The sequence below is a fragment of the Chionomys nivalis genome, chromosome 11 (assembly GCF_950005125.1).
Source record: "Chionomys nivalis chromosome 11, mChiNiv1.1, whole genome shotgun sequence".
NCBI classification, from domain to species: domain Eukaryota; kingdom Metazoa; phylum Chordata; class Mammalia; order Rodentia; family Cricetidae; genus Chionomys; species Chionomys nivalis.
The window spans coordinates 6,891,137-6,906,446 of record NC_080096.1 but is presented as its reverse complement, the minus strand read 5'-3'; the positions used below and the strand labels follow the sequence as shown (position 1 = coordinate 6,906,446).

At 45.3% G+C, this 15,310-nt stretch overlaps 1 protein-coding gene across 2 annotated transcripts in view; it reads right to left on the bottom strand.

The window, feature by feature from the left end:
* The window catches only part of Ube4b (ubiquitination factor E4B), a 103,636-nt gene extending 102,261 nt beyond the window's left edge, over positions 1–1,375 (bottom strand). For both annotated transcript variants that reach the window (XM_057784102.1, XM_057784103.1), the window contains exon 1: positions 646–1,375. In XM_057784102.1, coding sequence (XP_057640085.1) covers positions 646–669 — 24 coding nt within the window. In that variant the 5' untranslated portion in view covers positions 670–1,375. The remainder of the gene's footprint in view (positions 1–645) is intronic.
* Between the last annotated feature and the right edge of the window lie 13,935 nt (positions 1,376–15,310).

The following is a 15,310-nucleotide window of genomic DNA, read 5'->3' as shown; positions in this document are numbered from 1 at the left end:
AAAAGGATATACACTTTGTCAAATATCAAGGAATCTGTAACTACCTCTCAAACACAAAGGTACCTTATCAACTTATACAATGAAATGGCCACATGTATCTGGGATTTCCAATACTTCCTTTTAAAACCATTAAATATTATGGTTTTATACAAAAGTGTTCTTTAAATCTCTAAAGACACAGGCATACACAGTATACCATGATCTAAATCTTGCCCTCTTTCTTGAAAACCCTTTTAAAAAGACCGAACACCTTCAAGATGTTCTCCTTGTCTTCAGACCCTAAAAGAAAAAAGCAAGTGGAGTTCCGAATGAAGATACAAGGAAAGAGAATAAAGGAGAAGAAAACATGAGACCCTCTCCGGAGTCTTGCATTCTCTATCCCTGGAATATTTTAGTGATTGAGTAAACATACTGACGAGACCGTAGCCCAAAGCAGAGCAAGGGCTTCTTACAATACAACCAACCTGATGATGAATGGACTACTCCCATAATATCTCATTATTCTTGAAAATGCCATCTCCGTCGCCTCCCCATCCCAAAAGCCCGACACCACTAGCGCAAAATCGTCCCCGTCCAAAGCTCCAAAGAGTTGCCAAGTAATCCTTTCAAGGTGCCCCCCCGCCCCCCACGCCCCAGCCTCCTTACCTCGTCAGCGCTCAGCTCCTCCATCGCTTTCCTCTTAATGGTGAAAGGCGTTAGGGAAGAGATCCTCAGTTCTTGAGATCAGGGCGGGAGCAAAGGAGACGGGAAGGTATCTAGCGGGCTGTCTGGTCCCCCCCAATGGGGGAGGTTTCAGAATTGCATAGTCAGAGGTTAAAAACTAAGAACACGAGGCACTGAATCGCCTTGGCTCCGGTCGCTCAGATGGCCCCAACCTCCTCCAGCTGCAAGCGCCCCGAGCCGCCTCCTCTGGCCACGACCGCAGCTACGGGGTCCTCTCCAGGCTCCACGGACTCCCCTAGCTTCCCAGGTTACCCAGAGCGGGCGGCACGGTCTCCAGCTCGGCTCGTGCCCGCTGCGCGCCGTGTCTTCGTGGCGGTGACGCGGCAGCTGCGTTTCTCTCCCGCAGACCCTGCTTCGGGTCCCACCCCTGGCCCCTGGCGGGAACGGCTCCGCTGCACACTGGATGCCCCCGAGGCGCCGCGACCCTACGGCAGCCCAGCTAGAGCCCAGCGCAGGACCGGGAAGCCCCGCCCCTCTAAAAAGCAGGCCAGGCTCGCCCCGCCTCCACGCAAGAACCCTGGTGGGGGGAGGGGAGGGACGGGACTGGCGAAGCCCTCGCCGGGAGCGTGAATCCTCCTACCCCTCCAACCCTACTCTTACCCCCTCGCCCCACCAAGTATTATTCATCAAAACAACAGGGCGGCCATCTTTGAAAGGGATCACGTGACCCTCGCTGGGGAGGCGGGGCTTCTGGCGCCCGGACGCGGCAGCCAATAAGCGACGGGAGCCGCGCAGCCGATTTCCTCTTCCCCTGCATCCTGTCCCCGCCCTCTGCCCCACCCCCTCCCCCCCAGCTGCGCAAGGCGGGGGGAGGGGTGGGAGGGGAGCTGCCAGGCTGAGAAGGGAGGGAGGAGGGACGGTGCGTTTCCATGGAGACCGCGCGGAGGCGAGGGGCGCGGTGGGCGGGGCTCGGGTAGGCTCGGCCGTGCCGGGGTCGCTTGCTTGGCCCCTAGGGTTTTCGCTACTCGGGTTTGCTGTCTAATGACGTGGGAATCGGGCCACCCGCACCTCTTGGATGCTGCGAGCTGCGGCAGAAACTAGGAGAAGAGAGGAATCGGAGAAACGTTTGCTCTCTGCGGGGAGCGTTTTTGCACCAGGCTGCAGATGCCTTGTTGCGCTCTTCCCCTCCCCCAAGAAAGCCCATGGAAGAAAACTAACGGGAATTTGATTTATTTTATTTTACCTTGCTCTTTTAGAGAGGCGCTCTTCTTTGTGCTCGAGAGTATTGATACAATCTGAAAGTGTCAGTGAATGAGAGACATTTTAAATGATTGAGAAATGTGTTGAACAGCTTCTCAAGGAAGCCCATTGTACAGCCCGCTCAGCCCGACAAAAACTTCTTTACAATATATGGCCACAAAATATATATTGTCTGGCGTACAAAAGCCATAATCTTGTTCTTAACTGTACTTTAAACAGAATCTTGCTATGTATCTCACATTGTCTCAAATTTGAAATCCTCCTGCCTGACGCTGGAGTGTGTGCCGCCATCACAGACTATCGAACTGTACCATTTATTTATGTCTCTTTATTTTTTTTTTTATTTTTTTTTTTTTTTGGTTTTTTCGAGACAGGGTTTCTCTGTGGCTTTGGAGCCTGTCCTGGAACTAGCTCTGTAGACCAGGCTGGTCTCGAACTCACAGAGATCCGCCTGCCTCTGCCTCCCGAGTGCTGGGATTAAAGGCGTGCGCCACCACCGCCCGGCTATGTCTCTTTATTATTTGTATCAGGGTCTCACTGGCCTGGAACTGGCTATGTAAACTGAGCTGGCCTTGAACTCACAGAGATCAGCTTGCCTCACCCTCCCAAGTGCTAGGATTAGGAGTGCACAGCTACTCCTAGTTGAACGATAATCTTAAACATTCCACTCTAGCCTAAAAGAGTTACATTTGATCTTAGTAGAAAGGCCGAGAAGTGACTAAAATAGCTACAATTTGTTTGCTACATGCTAAAAATGGGAACATGACTACTAGATATGCAAAGAATCTGTGACTAAAATTGAAGTCTGCAGGCTTTTCAGGAAGGCATTCTACTTTTCAGGAAAGGAATTCTGTGTGAGCTGTTCTGGACCCCTAGTTAACACTGATGCTAATTACACTGTCTTTTTTTAAAAAACATCATAATTGCCATGTAACCTCAGATTAAATCACACATTTAAAGTATACAATGGCTGTAAGATAGTTATAGCTGATTAACATCATTGCTTTCTAATTCCAGAACATTTTAATCACCCAAGAAAGGAACCCTCCAACACACTAAATAAATGTCCCTCCTCTTCCTGCCACTACCTCCTGTAACTAATCTGCCTTCTGTTTCCATGGATTCACCTATTCCGCACCTTTCACAACAAATAAAGCAAACATTCTACTTCTAGTGACTCTTCCTCTTTTCTCACGTTCTCTTGTATTTTCTTTCTCTTCCATCCTCCCATCTTCCTTTTTCTTAATAAATCTTTATTTTTTAGCTTTCCCTTATGGGTACATATGTTTTGCCTGCATGTATGTATGTATACAACATGTGTGCAGTGCCTGAGGAGGCCAGCAGAGGGTATCAGATCCCCTGGAACTGGAGTTACAGATGAGCCACACACAGGGCCTGGGAACTGAACCCAGGTCTTCTGTAAGGAGCAAATGCTCTTAACCACTGAGCCATCTTTCCAGCCCTCTTTCTTTTTTTTTTTTTTTTTTTTTTTTTTTTTTTTTGGTTTTTCGAGACAGGGTTTCTCTGTGGTTTTGGAGCCTGTCCTGGAACTAGCTCTTGTAGACCAGGCTGGTCTCGAACTCCCAGAGATCCGCCTGCCTCTGCCTCCCAAGTGCTGGGATTAAAGGCGTGCGCCACCACCGCCCGGCCTCCAGCCCTCTTTCTTTCTTTCCTTTATTCTTTCTGTGTAGCCCAGATGGAGCTCAGATTCCCCGGCTCCTGAACTCTCTTCAGCATTTGTCTACCAGTGTGCACCATCACAAACAATCTGTTCATCTGGCCCCCATGATTCATGTGTCTTGCAGCACATCAACAGTGTTTCATTTCTTTAATGACAAACAATATTCCTAGCCAGGTGTGGTGGCACATACACCTTGTCCCAGCACTTGAGAGGCAGAGGCAGGCAGATTTTTGTGAGTTTGAGACCAATCTGGTTTACATAGTGAGTTCCAGAACAGCCAGGTCTATGTAGAGAGACCCTGTCTCAAAAGAGAGAGAGAGAGAGAGAGAGAGAGAGAGAGAGTTAGTTTTTGGTTCATGGAGACTTGGACCTGTTACCTTTAGGCTTATGACAAAGAAGCATGTGGTGGAAGGGCAAGGATGGCAATAAAAAAAAAAAATTTTTTTTTGTTTTTTGTTTTTTGAGGCAGGGTTTCTCTGTGTAGCTAGAGATTTGTAGAGACAGGATTGCCCCTTTTGAGGTCTGAGCATTGGTAGAGATAAGAGCTCTGTAGTGACTGCTCTGCTTCTCTGATCCTTCAGCTTTCACCCCCTAATATATGACTCTGAGTTTCTATTATTAAGAACAATTAGAGGGTGGGGGAAAGGTATGGGAAGTGGAAGGAGTGGAGGGAAAAGGAACTGAAATTGGTATGTAAAATAAAAGATTGTTTAAAAAAATAAAATAAGTTCAATTTTAAAAAGAATAATTAGAAGTCATGCTACACATCCCCACTCTGCTTCCTGGGAATGATGTTCTCCCTTGCCTTGGGCCCAAAAACGGCGGGAGCAATCAGTCACAGAGTGGAACCTCCAAAACTGTAAGCCAGATCAATCTCTTCTCCTGTAAGATGATTAGCCGAGGCAGACCTGCTATACTGACAGGCAGCTGCCTAATTAACCTCCACTTAGCTAAACCCAAGCTCCTGTTCAGGCAGGAGCCATAGGTCCACTGCACTTGAACTACCTGTCTCTCTTGTCTTCTCGCACAGAGCATTTGAATGGGGATTGTGGGCAGTGACCTTATGGTGATGCACAGATTAATGGAGATGGGTTAGTTTAGGATATAAGAGCTAGCTAAAAATACACTTAAGCTATTGGCCAAGCAGTATTGCAAATAATATAGTTTCTGTGTGATTCTTTCAGGTCTAAGCACCCGAAAACAAACCAACAGCTTCTGCCAACACTACACCCCGCCTCCTGCAGTCCTTCAACTCCACTGCCCTTTCATGGTTCAGAAAGGTAAACATTTTCCCTCCTTGACGCCTGACACTGGTGTCTCCTTTGCCTGGAAGACTCATCTCCTAGATTTTGCATGGTTTATTCCTTCTTAGCTTTTAGGTTTTGGATTAAATGTAGTTTCCTCCTTCATGCATTCATTAATTTACCAAAAGTATACATGCATGTGTGCCTGTTTGTGTATGTGCACATCTATGTATGTGTGTGTGCATGTGTGTGAGGCCAGGGGACAATCTTGGATATCCTCTCAGGAACACCATCCACCTCCTTTGAAACAGGGTCTCTAACAGTTGGTTAGAAACTAGCCAGTGAGTCCTGGGATCCTCCTGTCTCCTCACCTCCCCAGTTGTGGGCTGACAAGCACATGCCTCCATACAGTGGTTGAACTCAAGCCTTCATTCTTGCAAACCCAGACAACTTCTAGAAATCAGTTCTTTCCTTCCACTGTGTGGGTTTCTGGATTGCACTCAGGTCAACAGGCTTGGTGGGAAGTACCTTTACCTGCTAAGCTGTCTACCAGATGAACTCATCTTTTTCCTTTGCACAGGACTGGGGGGAGGCCACTGAGCCACATCCCCAAAAAGGAAGAAAGAAAAAGCCTTCGGATGTTGCTCATGCTTTCTCTTAAACCTTTTTGACATGTAACTAGCATGTAGTCTAGCTCTCTGTTTTTTTCCCCTTGTCTGTCTGTATGTCACAGGCAAGGTCATGATTAGTATGCCTTAATTGACCAGCTCACCTCCGTGTCCTGTATAGGGCTTTGCCCATAATGCAGTATGATGAGGGGTTCCTAAAAAGAAGAATGGATCAAGGCCCTTTGAGTCAGCAGCACTGGCTTACTTCCTGGGTTTAGCAACCAACCACACGGGCCTATCGTTAAGCATAGCCACACAGTCATGTGGAGATCAAGCTGTAGCCAAGTGTGGTAGTTGAATGTAATTGACCCCATAATCACATAGGAGTAGCACTATTAGAAGGTTGGCTTTTTTGGAGTGGGTATACCCTTGTTGGAGGAAGTGTGTCACTGGGGGGCAGGCCTTAAAATTTCCTATGCTCAGGACCCTGCCCAGTGTGTCAGTCTACTTCCTGTTCCATGCAAGATATAAGCCTCTCGCCAGGCGGTTGTGGCGCACACCTTTAATCCCAGCACTTGGGAGGCAGAGGCAGGCGGATCTCTGTGAGTTCGAGGCCAGCCTGGTCTACAAAGGGAGTTCCAGGACAGGCTCCAAAGCTACAGAGAAACCCTGTCTCGAAAACAAACAAACAAACAAAAACAAACAAAACAAACAAACAACAAAAAAAAGATATAGCCCTCTCAGCTCCAGCACCTATGCCTGCACACCACCATAATCCCTATCATGATGATAATAGACTCAATTAAATGTTTTCCTTTATAAGAATTGCCATGGTCAGCCAGGTGATGGTGGTGCACTCAGGAGACAGAGGCAGGCAGATTTCTGGGAGTTTGAAGCCAGCATGGTCTACAGAGCTAGTTCCAGGCAGGCTCCAAAGCTACAGAAAAACCCTGTCTCGGAAAAACAAAAAGAATTGCCATGGTCATGATGTCTCTCTCCTCACAGTAATCCATTCCGTACTCTGACCTTCAGGCAAGCTTTATTTGTTAAAACACAAAATATTACCACACAAATCTACCCAGCAGCAATTTCCTTACAACCATATTTTCCCATTTCAAAACACGGGAATTTATTTTGTTTGTTTCTGTTTTTTGAGACAGGGCTTCTCTGTGTAACAGCCCTGGTTGTTTGGGAACTCAGCTCTATAGACCATGCTAGATACTAGCATCGAACTCACAGAGATCCACCTGCCCCTGCTTCCCAAGTGCTGGTATTAAAGGTGTGTGCCACCACCATGCAGTCAGGAATTAATGTTCAGAATCCCTTGGAATTGAGAACATTTTGACCCTGCTTTTATTTTATAGCCAAATGAGCTAATTCTATCTCTTGCTCCAAAATTTTTCCACTAATATATTAAGCTTAAATTTTAATGTCAAAGTGTTCTGTCCGTGGGGTCAATCCGGCTTCAGTTTTGTGGCTAGAACAAAATAAGAAGACGCTAAACCACACCTCCTCTAACAGGCTCACGCCCAAGGGTTCAAGTGTTAGTATGTTAGTATGCACTGACTGGCAGGGCCCAGTGCCCACTGTCGTGAGAGCACTCGGGGTCTACTTGCAGAAAAGAAAAAACTTCGTGTAACTTACTACTTCTTTATGCGACTGGAGACATGGCTCAGCCGTTAAGAGCTCTGGTTGCCCTTCCAGAAGACCCTGGTTCAATTCCCAGCATCCACATGACAGCTCCCAACTGTCTGTAACTCCAAGATCTGACACCCACTCACAGACACACTTACAGGGAGAACATTAATGCACATAAAAATAAAATAAATACAAAAAATAAAAGTATTTAAGTAATAAAGAATGAAATGTTTTTACGTGTATTTATTATGTGTGTTGAGTGTGTATGTGTGGGCACGTGCCTGCTATAGCATGTGTGTGGAGGTCAGGGGACTTCTTTCTGGGGTCAGTGCTCTCCTTCCATCTTCTGGGTTCTCAGGATCAAACTCTGGGAGACTTGATGACAAGCACATTTGCCCACTGAGCCATCCCACGGGCTCCTTTCCTCTAACTTTGCAAGTAATGAGTCTTAGTTTTTTGTTCTTATTTTACAGTACTAAACTCCAGACCCACGGCCTCCCATATGCTTGACAAGCAACTTACCAGTGAGTTAGAGCCCCAGCGCAAGGGATTTTTACCAACATTTAGGTAGTTAGGGGCTCGCATTGCCCAGACCGTTCTCAAACTCCCTATTTAGTCAAGGATGACCTTGAACTCTTGATCTTCCTGCCTCCACCTCCCAAACCCTGAGATCACAAGTATGTACCCCTGTGTTTATTAGAAGGATGTCATTTCTGTTTAAAAGAATCTCACTCTGTAGTCTTGACTGGTCTGGACCTCACTACCTAGACCAGGATGACCTCGGATTTCTGAGCCTCCTACTCCTCCCCCGCCCACCAAGTGCTGGATTATACTCTGATTAATTATAATATTCTGAATCAATGTGTGCATCAACCCATTTGGCTTTTCTGGCATCATGGTGTGTAGTGATTATATCAGCTCATGCTCATCAATGTTAATATTGTATATAAATTAACCACAAATTTAAATCTTTTGTTTCACACTCTTTTATTACTTAAATTATGAAACAGTTTTAAGGATCTACTCATTGTGCCTATTCATAATATACTAATGCTTTTGGTGTGACCTAAAAAAATTTCCTTTTCAATGTCAGAATAATATATATTGAATTCATTATTCTTTTTATGGCTCTTCTTTCATATTTTAAGGTCTTAATAATGATTCATGGTGAACCTCTACAAATAAATGCAGAGTTAAATTCAGCCTAAGCAATTATGATAAAAGAGCTTCATGAGCTATGGATGTAGCTGAGCTGGCAGAGTCCTTGCCTTGCGCACAATACGCAGGCCACACAAAGGAGGCCGGGCAGCACAAGTCTGTAATTCTGGTGCTCGGAAGGAGGATCGGATCAGAAGTTCAAGGTCATTTTTGACTACTTTTCAAGTTTAAGGGCAGCCTGGGCTATTTGAGACCTTGTCTCAGAAACAAACGGGAAAAAAAAAAAAAAAAGGCTGAAATATAGCTCAGTAGTTCTTAGAGAGGACCCAAATTCCCTTCCCATCACCCATGTCTGGTATCTCATAACTGCCTGTGTGCGGCTTCCGGGGATCTGACACTCTCTTCCGACCTCCATGGGCACTGACGTGGCTTTCTCATGTGCACTTGCACACGTGTGCACAAGAGTTTGTGGGCATACACACAAATAAAGATGAAAATGAACATTTTTATTCATTCTGTGTATGAGTGTTTGCCTGCATGTACATCTGTGCACAGAGTTCGCACCTGGAGTCTGAGGAAGCCGGAAGAACTTGTCAGACCTGGAACTGGAATTACAGGTGGCAGTGAGTCATCTCGTTGTTATTGATGATTGAACCCAGGTCCTCCGGAACAGCAGACGGTGCTCTTAATCACCGAGCTATCTCTCCAATCCTTGAAAATATCTAATTTTTTTTAAAAAAAAGAAAGGAAAGAAAGAAAGAAAAAGCAAGCCAAGCATGGTGGTGTAAACTTTTAATGCAGCCTGGTCTACTGGGCAACTTCCAAGAGAGCCAGGGTTACATGGAGAAACCCTGTCTCAAGCAAAAAAACTAAGTCTATACCCCTCTCTGTGTTTCTCTCCATAGTCTTCCTTTTCCTTTGCAGACTGAGGTGTAGCTGAGTGGCACACACCTAATATACAGGAGGTCTTGGGTTTGATTTGAATGTGTGCAGACTTTGTTGACACACAGAGACATACAAAGAGGAAACACCTCTAATGTAGAAAATAGGAACCATCCACGGCAGGATAACTCAGTGGGGAAAGGCTCTTACCATGTAAGTTTAGCAACCTGAGTTCAATTCTCAGAACCCACATAAAGGTGGAAAGAAAACCATGATTTCACTAACTTGTGTTTTGACCTCTATACACACATCTTATACAAATGATGATGGTGATAATGATGATAAATAAAAAATTTCAAAAGAAAATAAAGCAAGCCAGGTGGTGGTGGCACACAACTTTAATCCCAGCACTCAGGGAGCAGAGGCAGGTGGATCTCTGTGAGTTCGAGGCCAGCCTGGTCTACAAGAGCAAGTTCCAGGACAGGCTCCAAAGCAACACAGAGAAACCCTGTCTCAAAAAACAAAAACAAAACAAAAACAAAAAGAAATAGAAAGAAAGACAGAAAGGGAGAAAGGAAAAAATATAAAGTTCATAAACTGCTTTTGGGACTACAAATGATCTGGGTATTGTGGGAAACAGGCTAACAACCCCTCAAGTTACACGCATACTGTGTTACCAGATTTAACTCCTGGGCAGATATCCCAAATAACTGAAATTAGATATGCAAGCAGAATTTAATACATAAACGCTCATTGCAGCACTGTTCACAACAGCGGAAATGTGGAAGTCATTACACGGCCAGTGACAGATGTGAGCCGGTCATGCATGGCCTTGCTGGAAAATGGAATGTCACTCAGACATAAAGGGGAAGAAGTGGCTGGTGCACACTACAGAACAGACAGACCTCGAAGATATTATCCTGGGTGGAAGAGAGCACATATTTATTATATGATGTCATGTATGTGAGGAGCCGGAATAGGCAGATCCACAGAGACAGACAGCAGGTTGTGGTCAGCAGGAGCTCTATGGAATCCTGTTGGGTATGAAGCTCCCATTTGAGGGAAGGAAAAGTTCTTGTAGCCTGACCTGAAAGCCCATGTCAACACTCCTAAGACAGATGCAGGAAGATCTTCAAGAGTTCATTTGTTTGGGGTTTTGTTTGATTGGTTAATTGGATTTTTGATTTTTTTTTTTTTTTTTGAAACAAGGTTTCACTATATAGTAGCCCTGGATTTCTCGGAACTTGCTCTTGTAGACCAGGCTGTCCTTGAATTTACAGAAACCCGCCTACCTCTGCCTCTGAGTACTGGGATTAAAGGCATGCACACCACTGTCTGGCTAAATAATAATTTTCAGTGCAAGAAGTTATTAGGGTAGACAGCAGTGATAGATTGGACAACACTATAGGTATTTATTTGGTGCACTGAATTAATTGTGTGATTTGGCCTAAAAGGTAACTTGGGAGCCAGGCAGTGGTGGCACATGCCTTTAATCCCAGCACTTGGGAGGCAGAGGCAGGTGGATCTCTGTGAGTTCAAGGCCAGCCTGGTCTATAAGAACTAGTTCCAGGACAGGCTTCAAAGTTACAGAGAAACCTTGCCTCGAAAAAATAAATAAATAAAAATAAAACAAAGAGCCGGGAGGTGGTGGCGCACGCCTTTAATCCCAGCAGAGGCAGGTGGATCTCTGTGAGTTCGAGGCCAGCCTGGTCTACAAGAGCTAGTTCCAGGACAGGAACCAAAAAGCTATGGAGAAACCCTGTCTTGAAAAACCAAAAATAAATAAATAAATAAATAATAAATCAATCAATCAAAGGTAACTTTGGCAGTTGTAGAGATGACTCAGCAGCTAAGAGTGCTTGCTGCAGCAAGTGGTGGTGCACAACTTTAATCCCAGCAGAGTTCTAGGACAGGCTCCAAAGCTACAGAAACCTTGTGTCAAACACAAACCAAAGCCAAAAAGAGTGTTTGCTGCTATTTCAGAGGATTCTTTTTTTTTTTTTTTAAATATTTATTTATTTGTTATGTATACAATATTCTGGCTGTGTGTATGACTGCAGGTCAGAAGAGGGCACCAGACCTCATTACAGATGGTTGTGAGCCACCATGTGGTTGCCGGGAATTGAACTCAGGACCTTTGGAAGAACAGGCAATGCTCTTAACCACTGAGCCATCTCCCCAGCCCCTTTTAGAAGATTCTTAAGAGGAGTTCTTAGCACCCATGTCAGGCTGCTCACAACTGCCTGTATCTCCAGCTTCCAGACAGCCTCCATGGACACACACACACACACCTGCCCACCCATGGTCACAAATACACATAAACAAATCTGCTTTAAGAAAGAAAACAAGGGCTGAAGAGATGACTCAGGATACTTGCTGTTCTTTCAGAGGACCCAAGTTCAACTCCCAGCACTCTCATGATAGCTCATAGCCATCTATAACTCCAGTGCCTGGGGCTTTGATACCCTTCTTTTGGAAGGCACACCTGTGGCATGCAGACAAAAAACCCCACACATATGCATTAAAATAAATGTTTTAAAAAGAAAACAAAATAAAAAAGTAACTTTGTTTTCCAGTTCTGGGCACCGAACCCAGGGCTTGATTCATGTTAGACCATTAGGCTGCTTCTCTGGGCCTTAAATGGTCAACTTTATGCTATACAGATTTTTCCATCTTTTTTATTAAAGTACACTCACAGGAATGAGTACTGTCAAAAGACAGAGACTGACAGCTGTTGGATGTTGTGCCCTGGCCATGGGTTGTGAGAAGGTCAACTAGTGATGTCACTGTGGAGGACTTTGGCCGTTCTTCCACAGAATTATCACATGACCCAGGAATTCCACTTCCCAGCCAAAAGGATCGGGACAGGAATTCAAAAACGATTTTTTTTTACACTGTTTTGCTTGCTTTTGAGTCTTAGAGTGTTCCACCAGGCTGCACTGAAACTCACTCTGTAGCCCAGGCTGGCTTTGGATCCTGCCATCTTTCTGCGTCAGCCAACGAAGGACTGGGACTGCAGGTGTGGTGTGCTACCACCTGTGCCCAGAGCGGCAAGGTTACACAGTGAGCCAGAAGGCCGTGGAAGAAAGGGCGAGCCGAACGTGGTCCAGACACATGAGTGGTAACTCAGCCTTAGGAGCTGGAGAGATGGCTCAGCAGTTAAGAGCACACACTAGCTCAGGCGCAGGTTCCACGTCAGGCACCTCACAAGTGCTTGTAACTCCAGCTCCGGTGGGATCCTATGCTTCTCCCTCTACCAGCAACTGTACTTGATGCATATAAAATTCCCAAGTACATGTAACTTCAAGTAATAAAAATAAACCTTTAAAAATTATAAAAGAGCATCTACTGCTCTGGCAAAGGATCAGAATTCAATTCAGTTCTTTCTTTTTTCTATTATTCTCTCTCTCTCTCTCTCTCTCTCTCTCTCTGGAACTCTCTTTGTAGACCAGTGACGTCAAACTCAGAGATCTGCCTGCTTCTGCCTCCAGAGCTGGGATTAAAGGTGTGCACCACCATCTCCCCAGAGTTCAGTTCTAAACACTCACACTGGGTGGTTCACACCCACCTGTAGCCAGAGCTCCAGGAGATCTTCTTATACACTGACTCACACAGGCATACATTAACAAAAACAAAATCTTTAAATAATTCAGCCTTAAGAAGAAAGGGAATTCTGACTCACTCTCCAGCATGGATGGACTTTAAGGATTAATAGTATGTGAAATAAGCTAGATATTGGGGCTGGGGAGATGCCTCAGTGTAAGCATGAGGATCAGAGTTCAGATCCCAAGCACCCTCATAAAAAACAGGTGTTTGCTGGGCAGTGGTGGAACATGGCTTTAATCCCATCACTCGGGAGGCAGAGGCAGGTGGATCTCTATGAGTTCGGGGCCAGCCTAGTCTACAAGTGCTAGTTCCAGAACAGGCTCCAAAGTTACAGAGAAAGCTGGTCTCAAAAAAAAAAAAAGTGTTGTTGTTGTGCCTGTGTTTGCCTGTAATCCTAGCAGTGTGTGTTCAAGAGGATACTGGGGCAGACAGTTTTCTCTCCCTGGAGCTCATGAACCAGACGGTCTTAAAAAAATGAGCAAGGAGCCGGGCGGTGGTGGCGCACGCCTTTAATCCCAGCACTCGGGAGGCAGAGGCAGGCGGATCTCTGTGAGTTCGAGACCAGCCTGGTCTACAGAGCTAATTCCAGGACAGGCTCCAAAACCACAGAGAAACCCTGTCTCGAAAAAACCAAAAAAAAAAAAAAAAAAAAAAAAAAAAAAAAATGAGCAAGTTTTAGGCCCAGTGAGAGACCCTGTCTCAAAAAACAAAAGTGGAGAGCAACTGAAGAAGATAGCCGTTGCTGCCCTTTGACAAAAAGATATTCATCATTGCCCTTTGACTCCCCCTACACACCATGCCATACCTAGAAATACCAAATATTGCAATACCTCCCTTCTCCAAGGTCCCTAGAGTAGGGACATTTTTAAAGACAGATAAATGGTGGAGGTCTGGGACGTAAATGCTTACTGGGGACAGAGCATCCATGTGGGATAAGGAGAGAATTCTTCAGGTGCTGGGGGTGGCACAGTGTGGGAAGATCCTTCGTTTTGATTTGTTTTTTGTTTTAATATTTATTTATTATGTATACAATATTCTGTCTTGTTTGTCTGCCTGCGGGCCAGAAGAGGGCATCAGATCTCATTTCAGACGGTTGTGAGCCACCCATGTGGTTGCTGGGAATTGAACTCAGGACCTCTGGAAGAGCAATCAGTGTTCTTAACCGCTGAGCCGTCTCTCTAGCCCTTAATTTGGTTTTTATTTGCAGGCTTGAGACGGGGTCTTATGTAGTCTAGACTGGCCTTGAATTCTCTACTAGACTAGACTCCTGTACACCCCGCCTCCTAATGTCGGGATTACATATGTGTCTCCATACCTGACAGAAAGAATGTTTGTTTACTGATTTTGAGACAAGATCTCATTATGTAGCTCTAACTGTTGTGGAACTCACTCTGTAGACCAGGCTGGCCTCAAATTCACAGAGATTCACAGTCCTCTGCTCCTGAATGCTGGGATTAAAGGTGTGCACAGAAGCCGGGCAGTGGTGGCGCACGCCTTTAATCCCAGCACTCGGGAGGCAGAGGCAGGTGGATCTCTGTGAGTTCGAGACCAGCCTGGTCTACAAGAGCTAGTTCCAGGACAGGCTCCAAAGCCACAGAGAAACCCTGTCTCGAAAAAAAAAAAAAAAAAAAAAGAGCTAGTTCCAGGACAGGAACCAAAAACTACTGAGAAACCCTGTCTCGAAAAATCCAAAAAAATAAAAATAAAAATAAAATAAAATAAATAATAATAAAAAAGGTGTGCACAGTACACTCAGCAGTATGAGTGTTTTTGTTTGGTTGGTTGTTTGGTTTGCTTTTCAAGACAGGGTTACTCTGTCTGTGTAACAGCCTGCTGACCTGGAACTCACTATATAGTCCAGGCTGACCACTAGCACCACCGCCGTCTGGCCAGTATGCATGGTCTTAATGCTGCCCATTTGTGTTGTTTAAAGTGACCAATATGGTCAATTTTATGTGCTTTTTGTTGTCTGCAATGCTTGCTTGAGCCCAGGGGACTCTGCATGCTAGCCCAGTGTGCTGCCATGGAGATAGCACTTGTCCACACTGGCATTATACCTCTAAGTCTTTACTAGACCCTAGGTGTATTTTTTTTATTGATTTTTATTGAGCTCTACATTTTTCTTTGCTCTTCTCCCTGCCTCTTTCCTCCCCTTCAACCCACTCCCAAGGTCCCCATGCTCCCAATTTACTCAGGAGATCTTGTCTTTTCCCTAGGTGTATTTTTAACATGTATTTATTATTTGTGTGCATGTCTGAACACAGGTGTGGAGGTCAGCAGACAACCTTCAGGACTCAGTTCTCTCCTTCCAACATGTGAACTCCAGATGTCATGTTCAAGTTGTCAGAGTTAATGACTTTGTGTGCTGAGCCATCTCCTGGACCCTGATATATGATATGTGTGTGTGTGTGTGCGCGTGTGTGTGTATGTATGTATGTATGTATTTACAGCAATTAAGCTGGGCATGGTTGCCCACATCTTTGATACCAGTGCTAGGGAGACAGAGGCAAGTGGGTCTCTGTGAGTTTGAGGCCAGCTTGGTCTACAGTGAGTTCCAGGCCAGCCAGAGC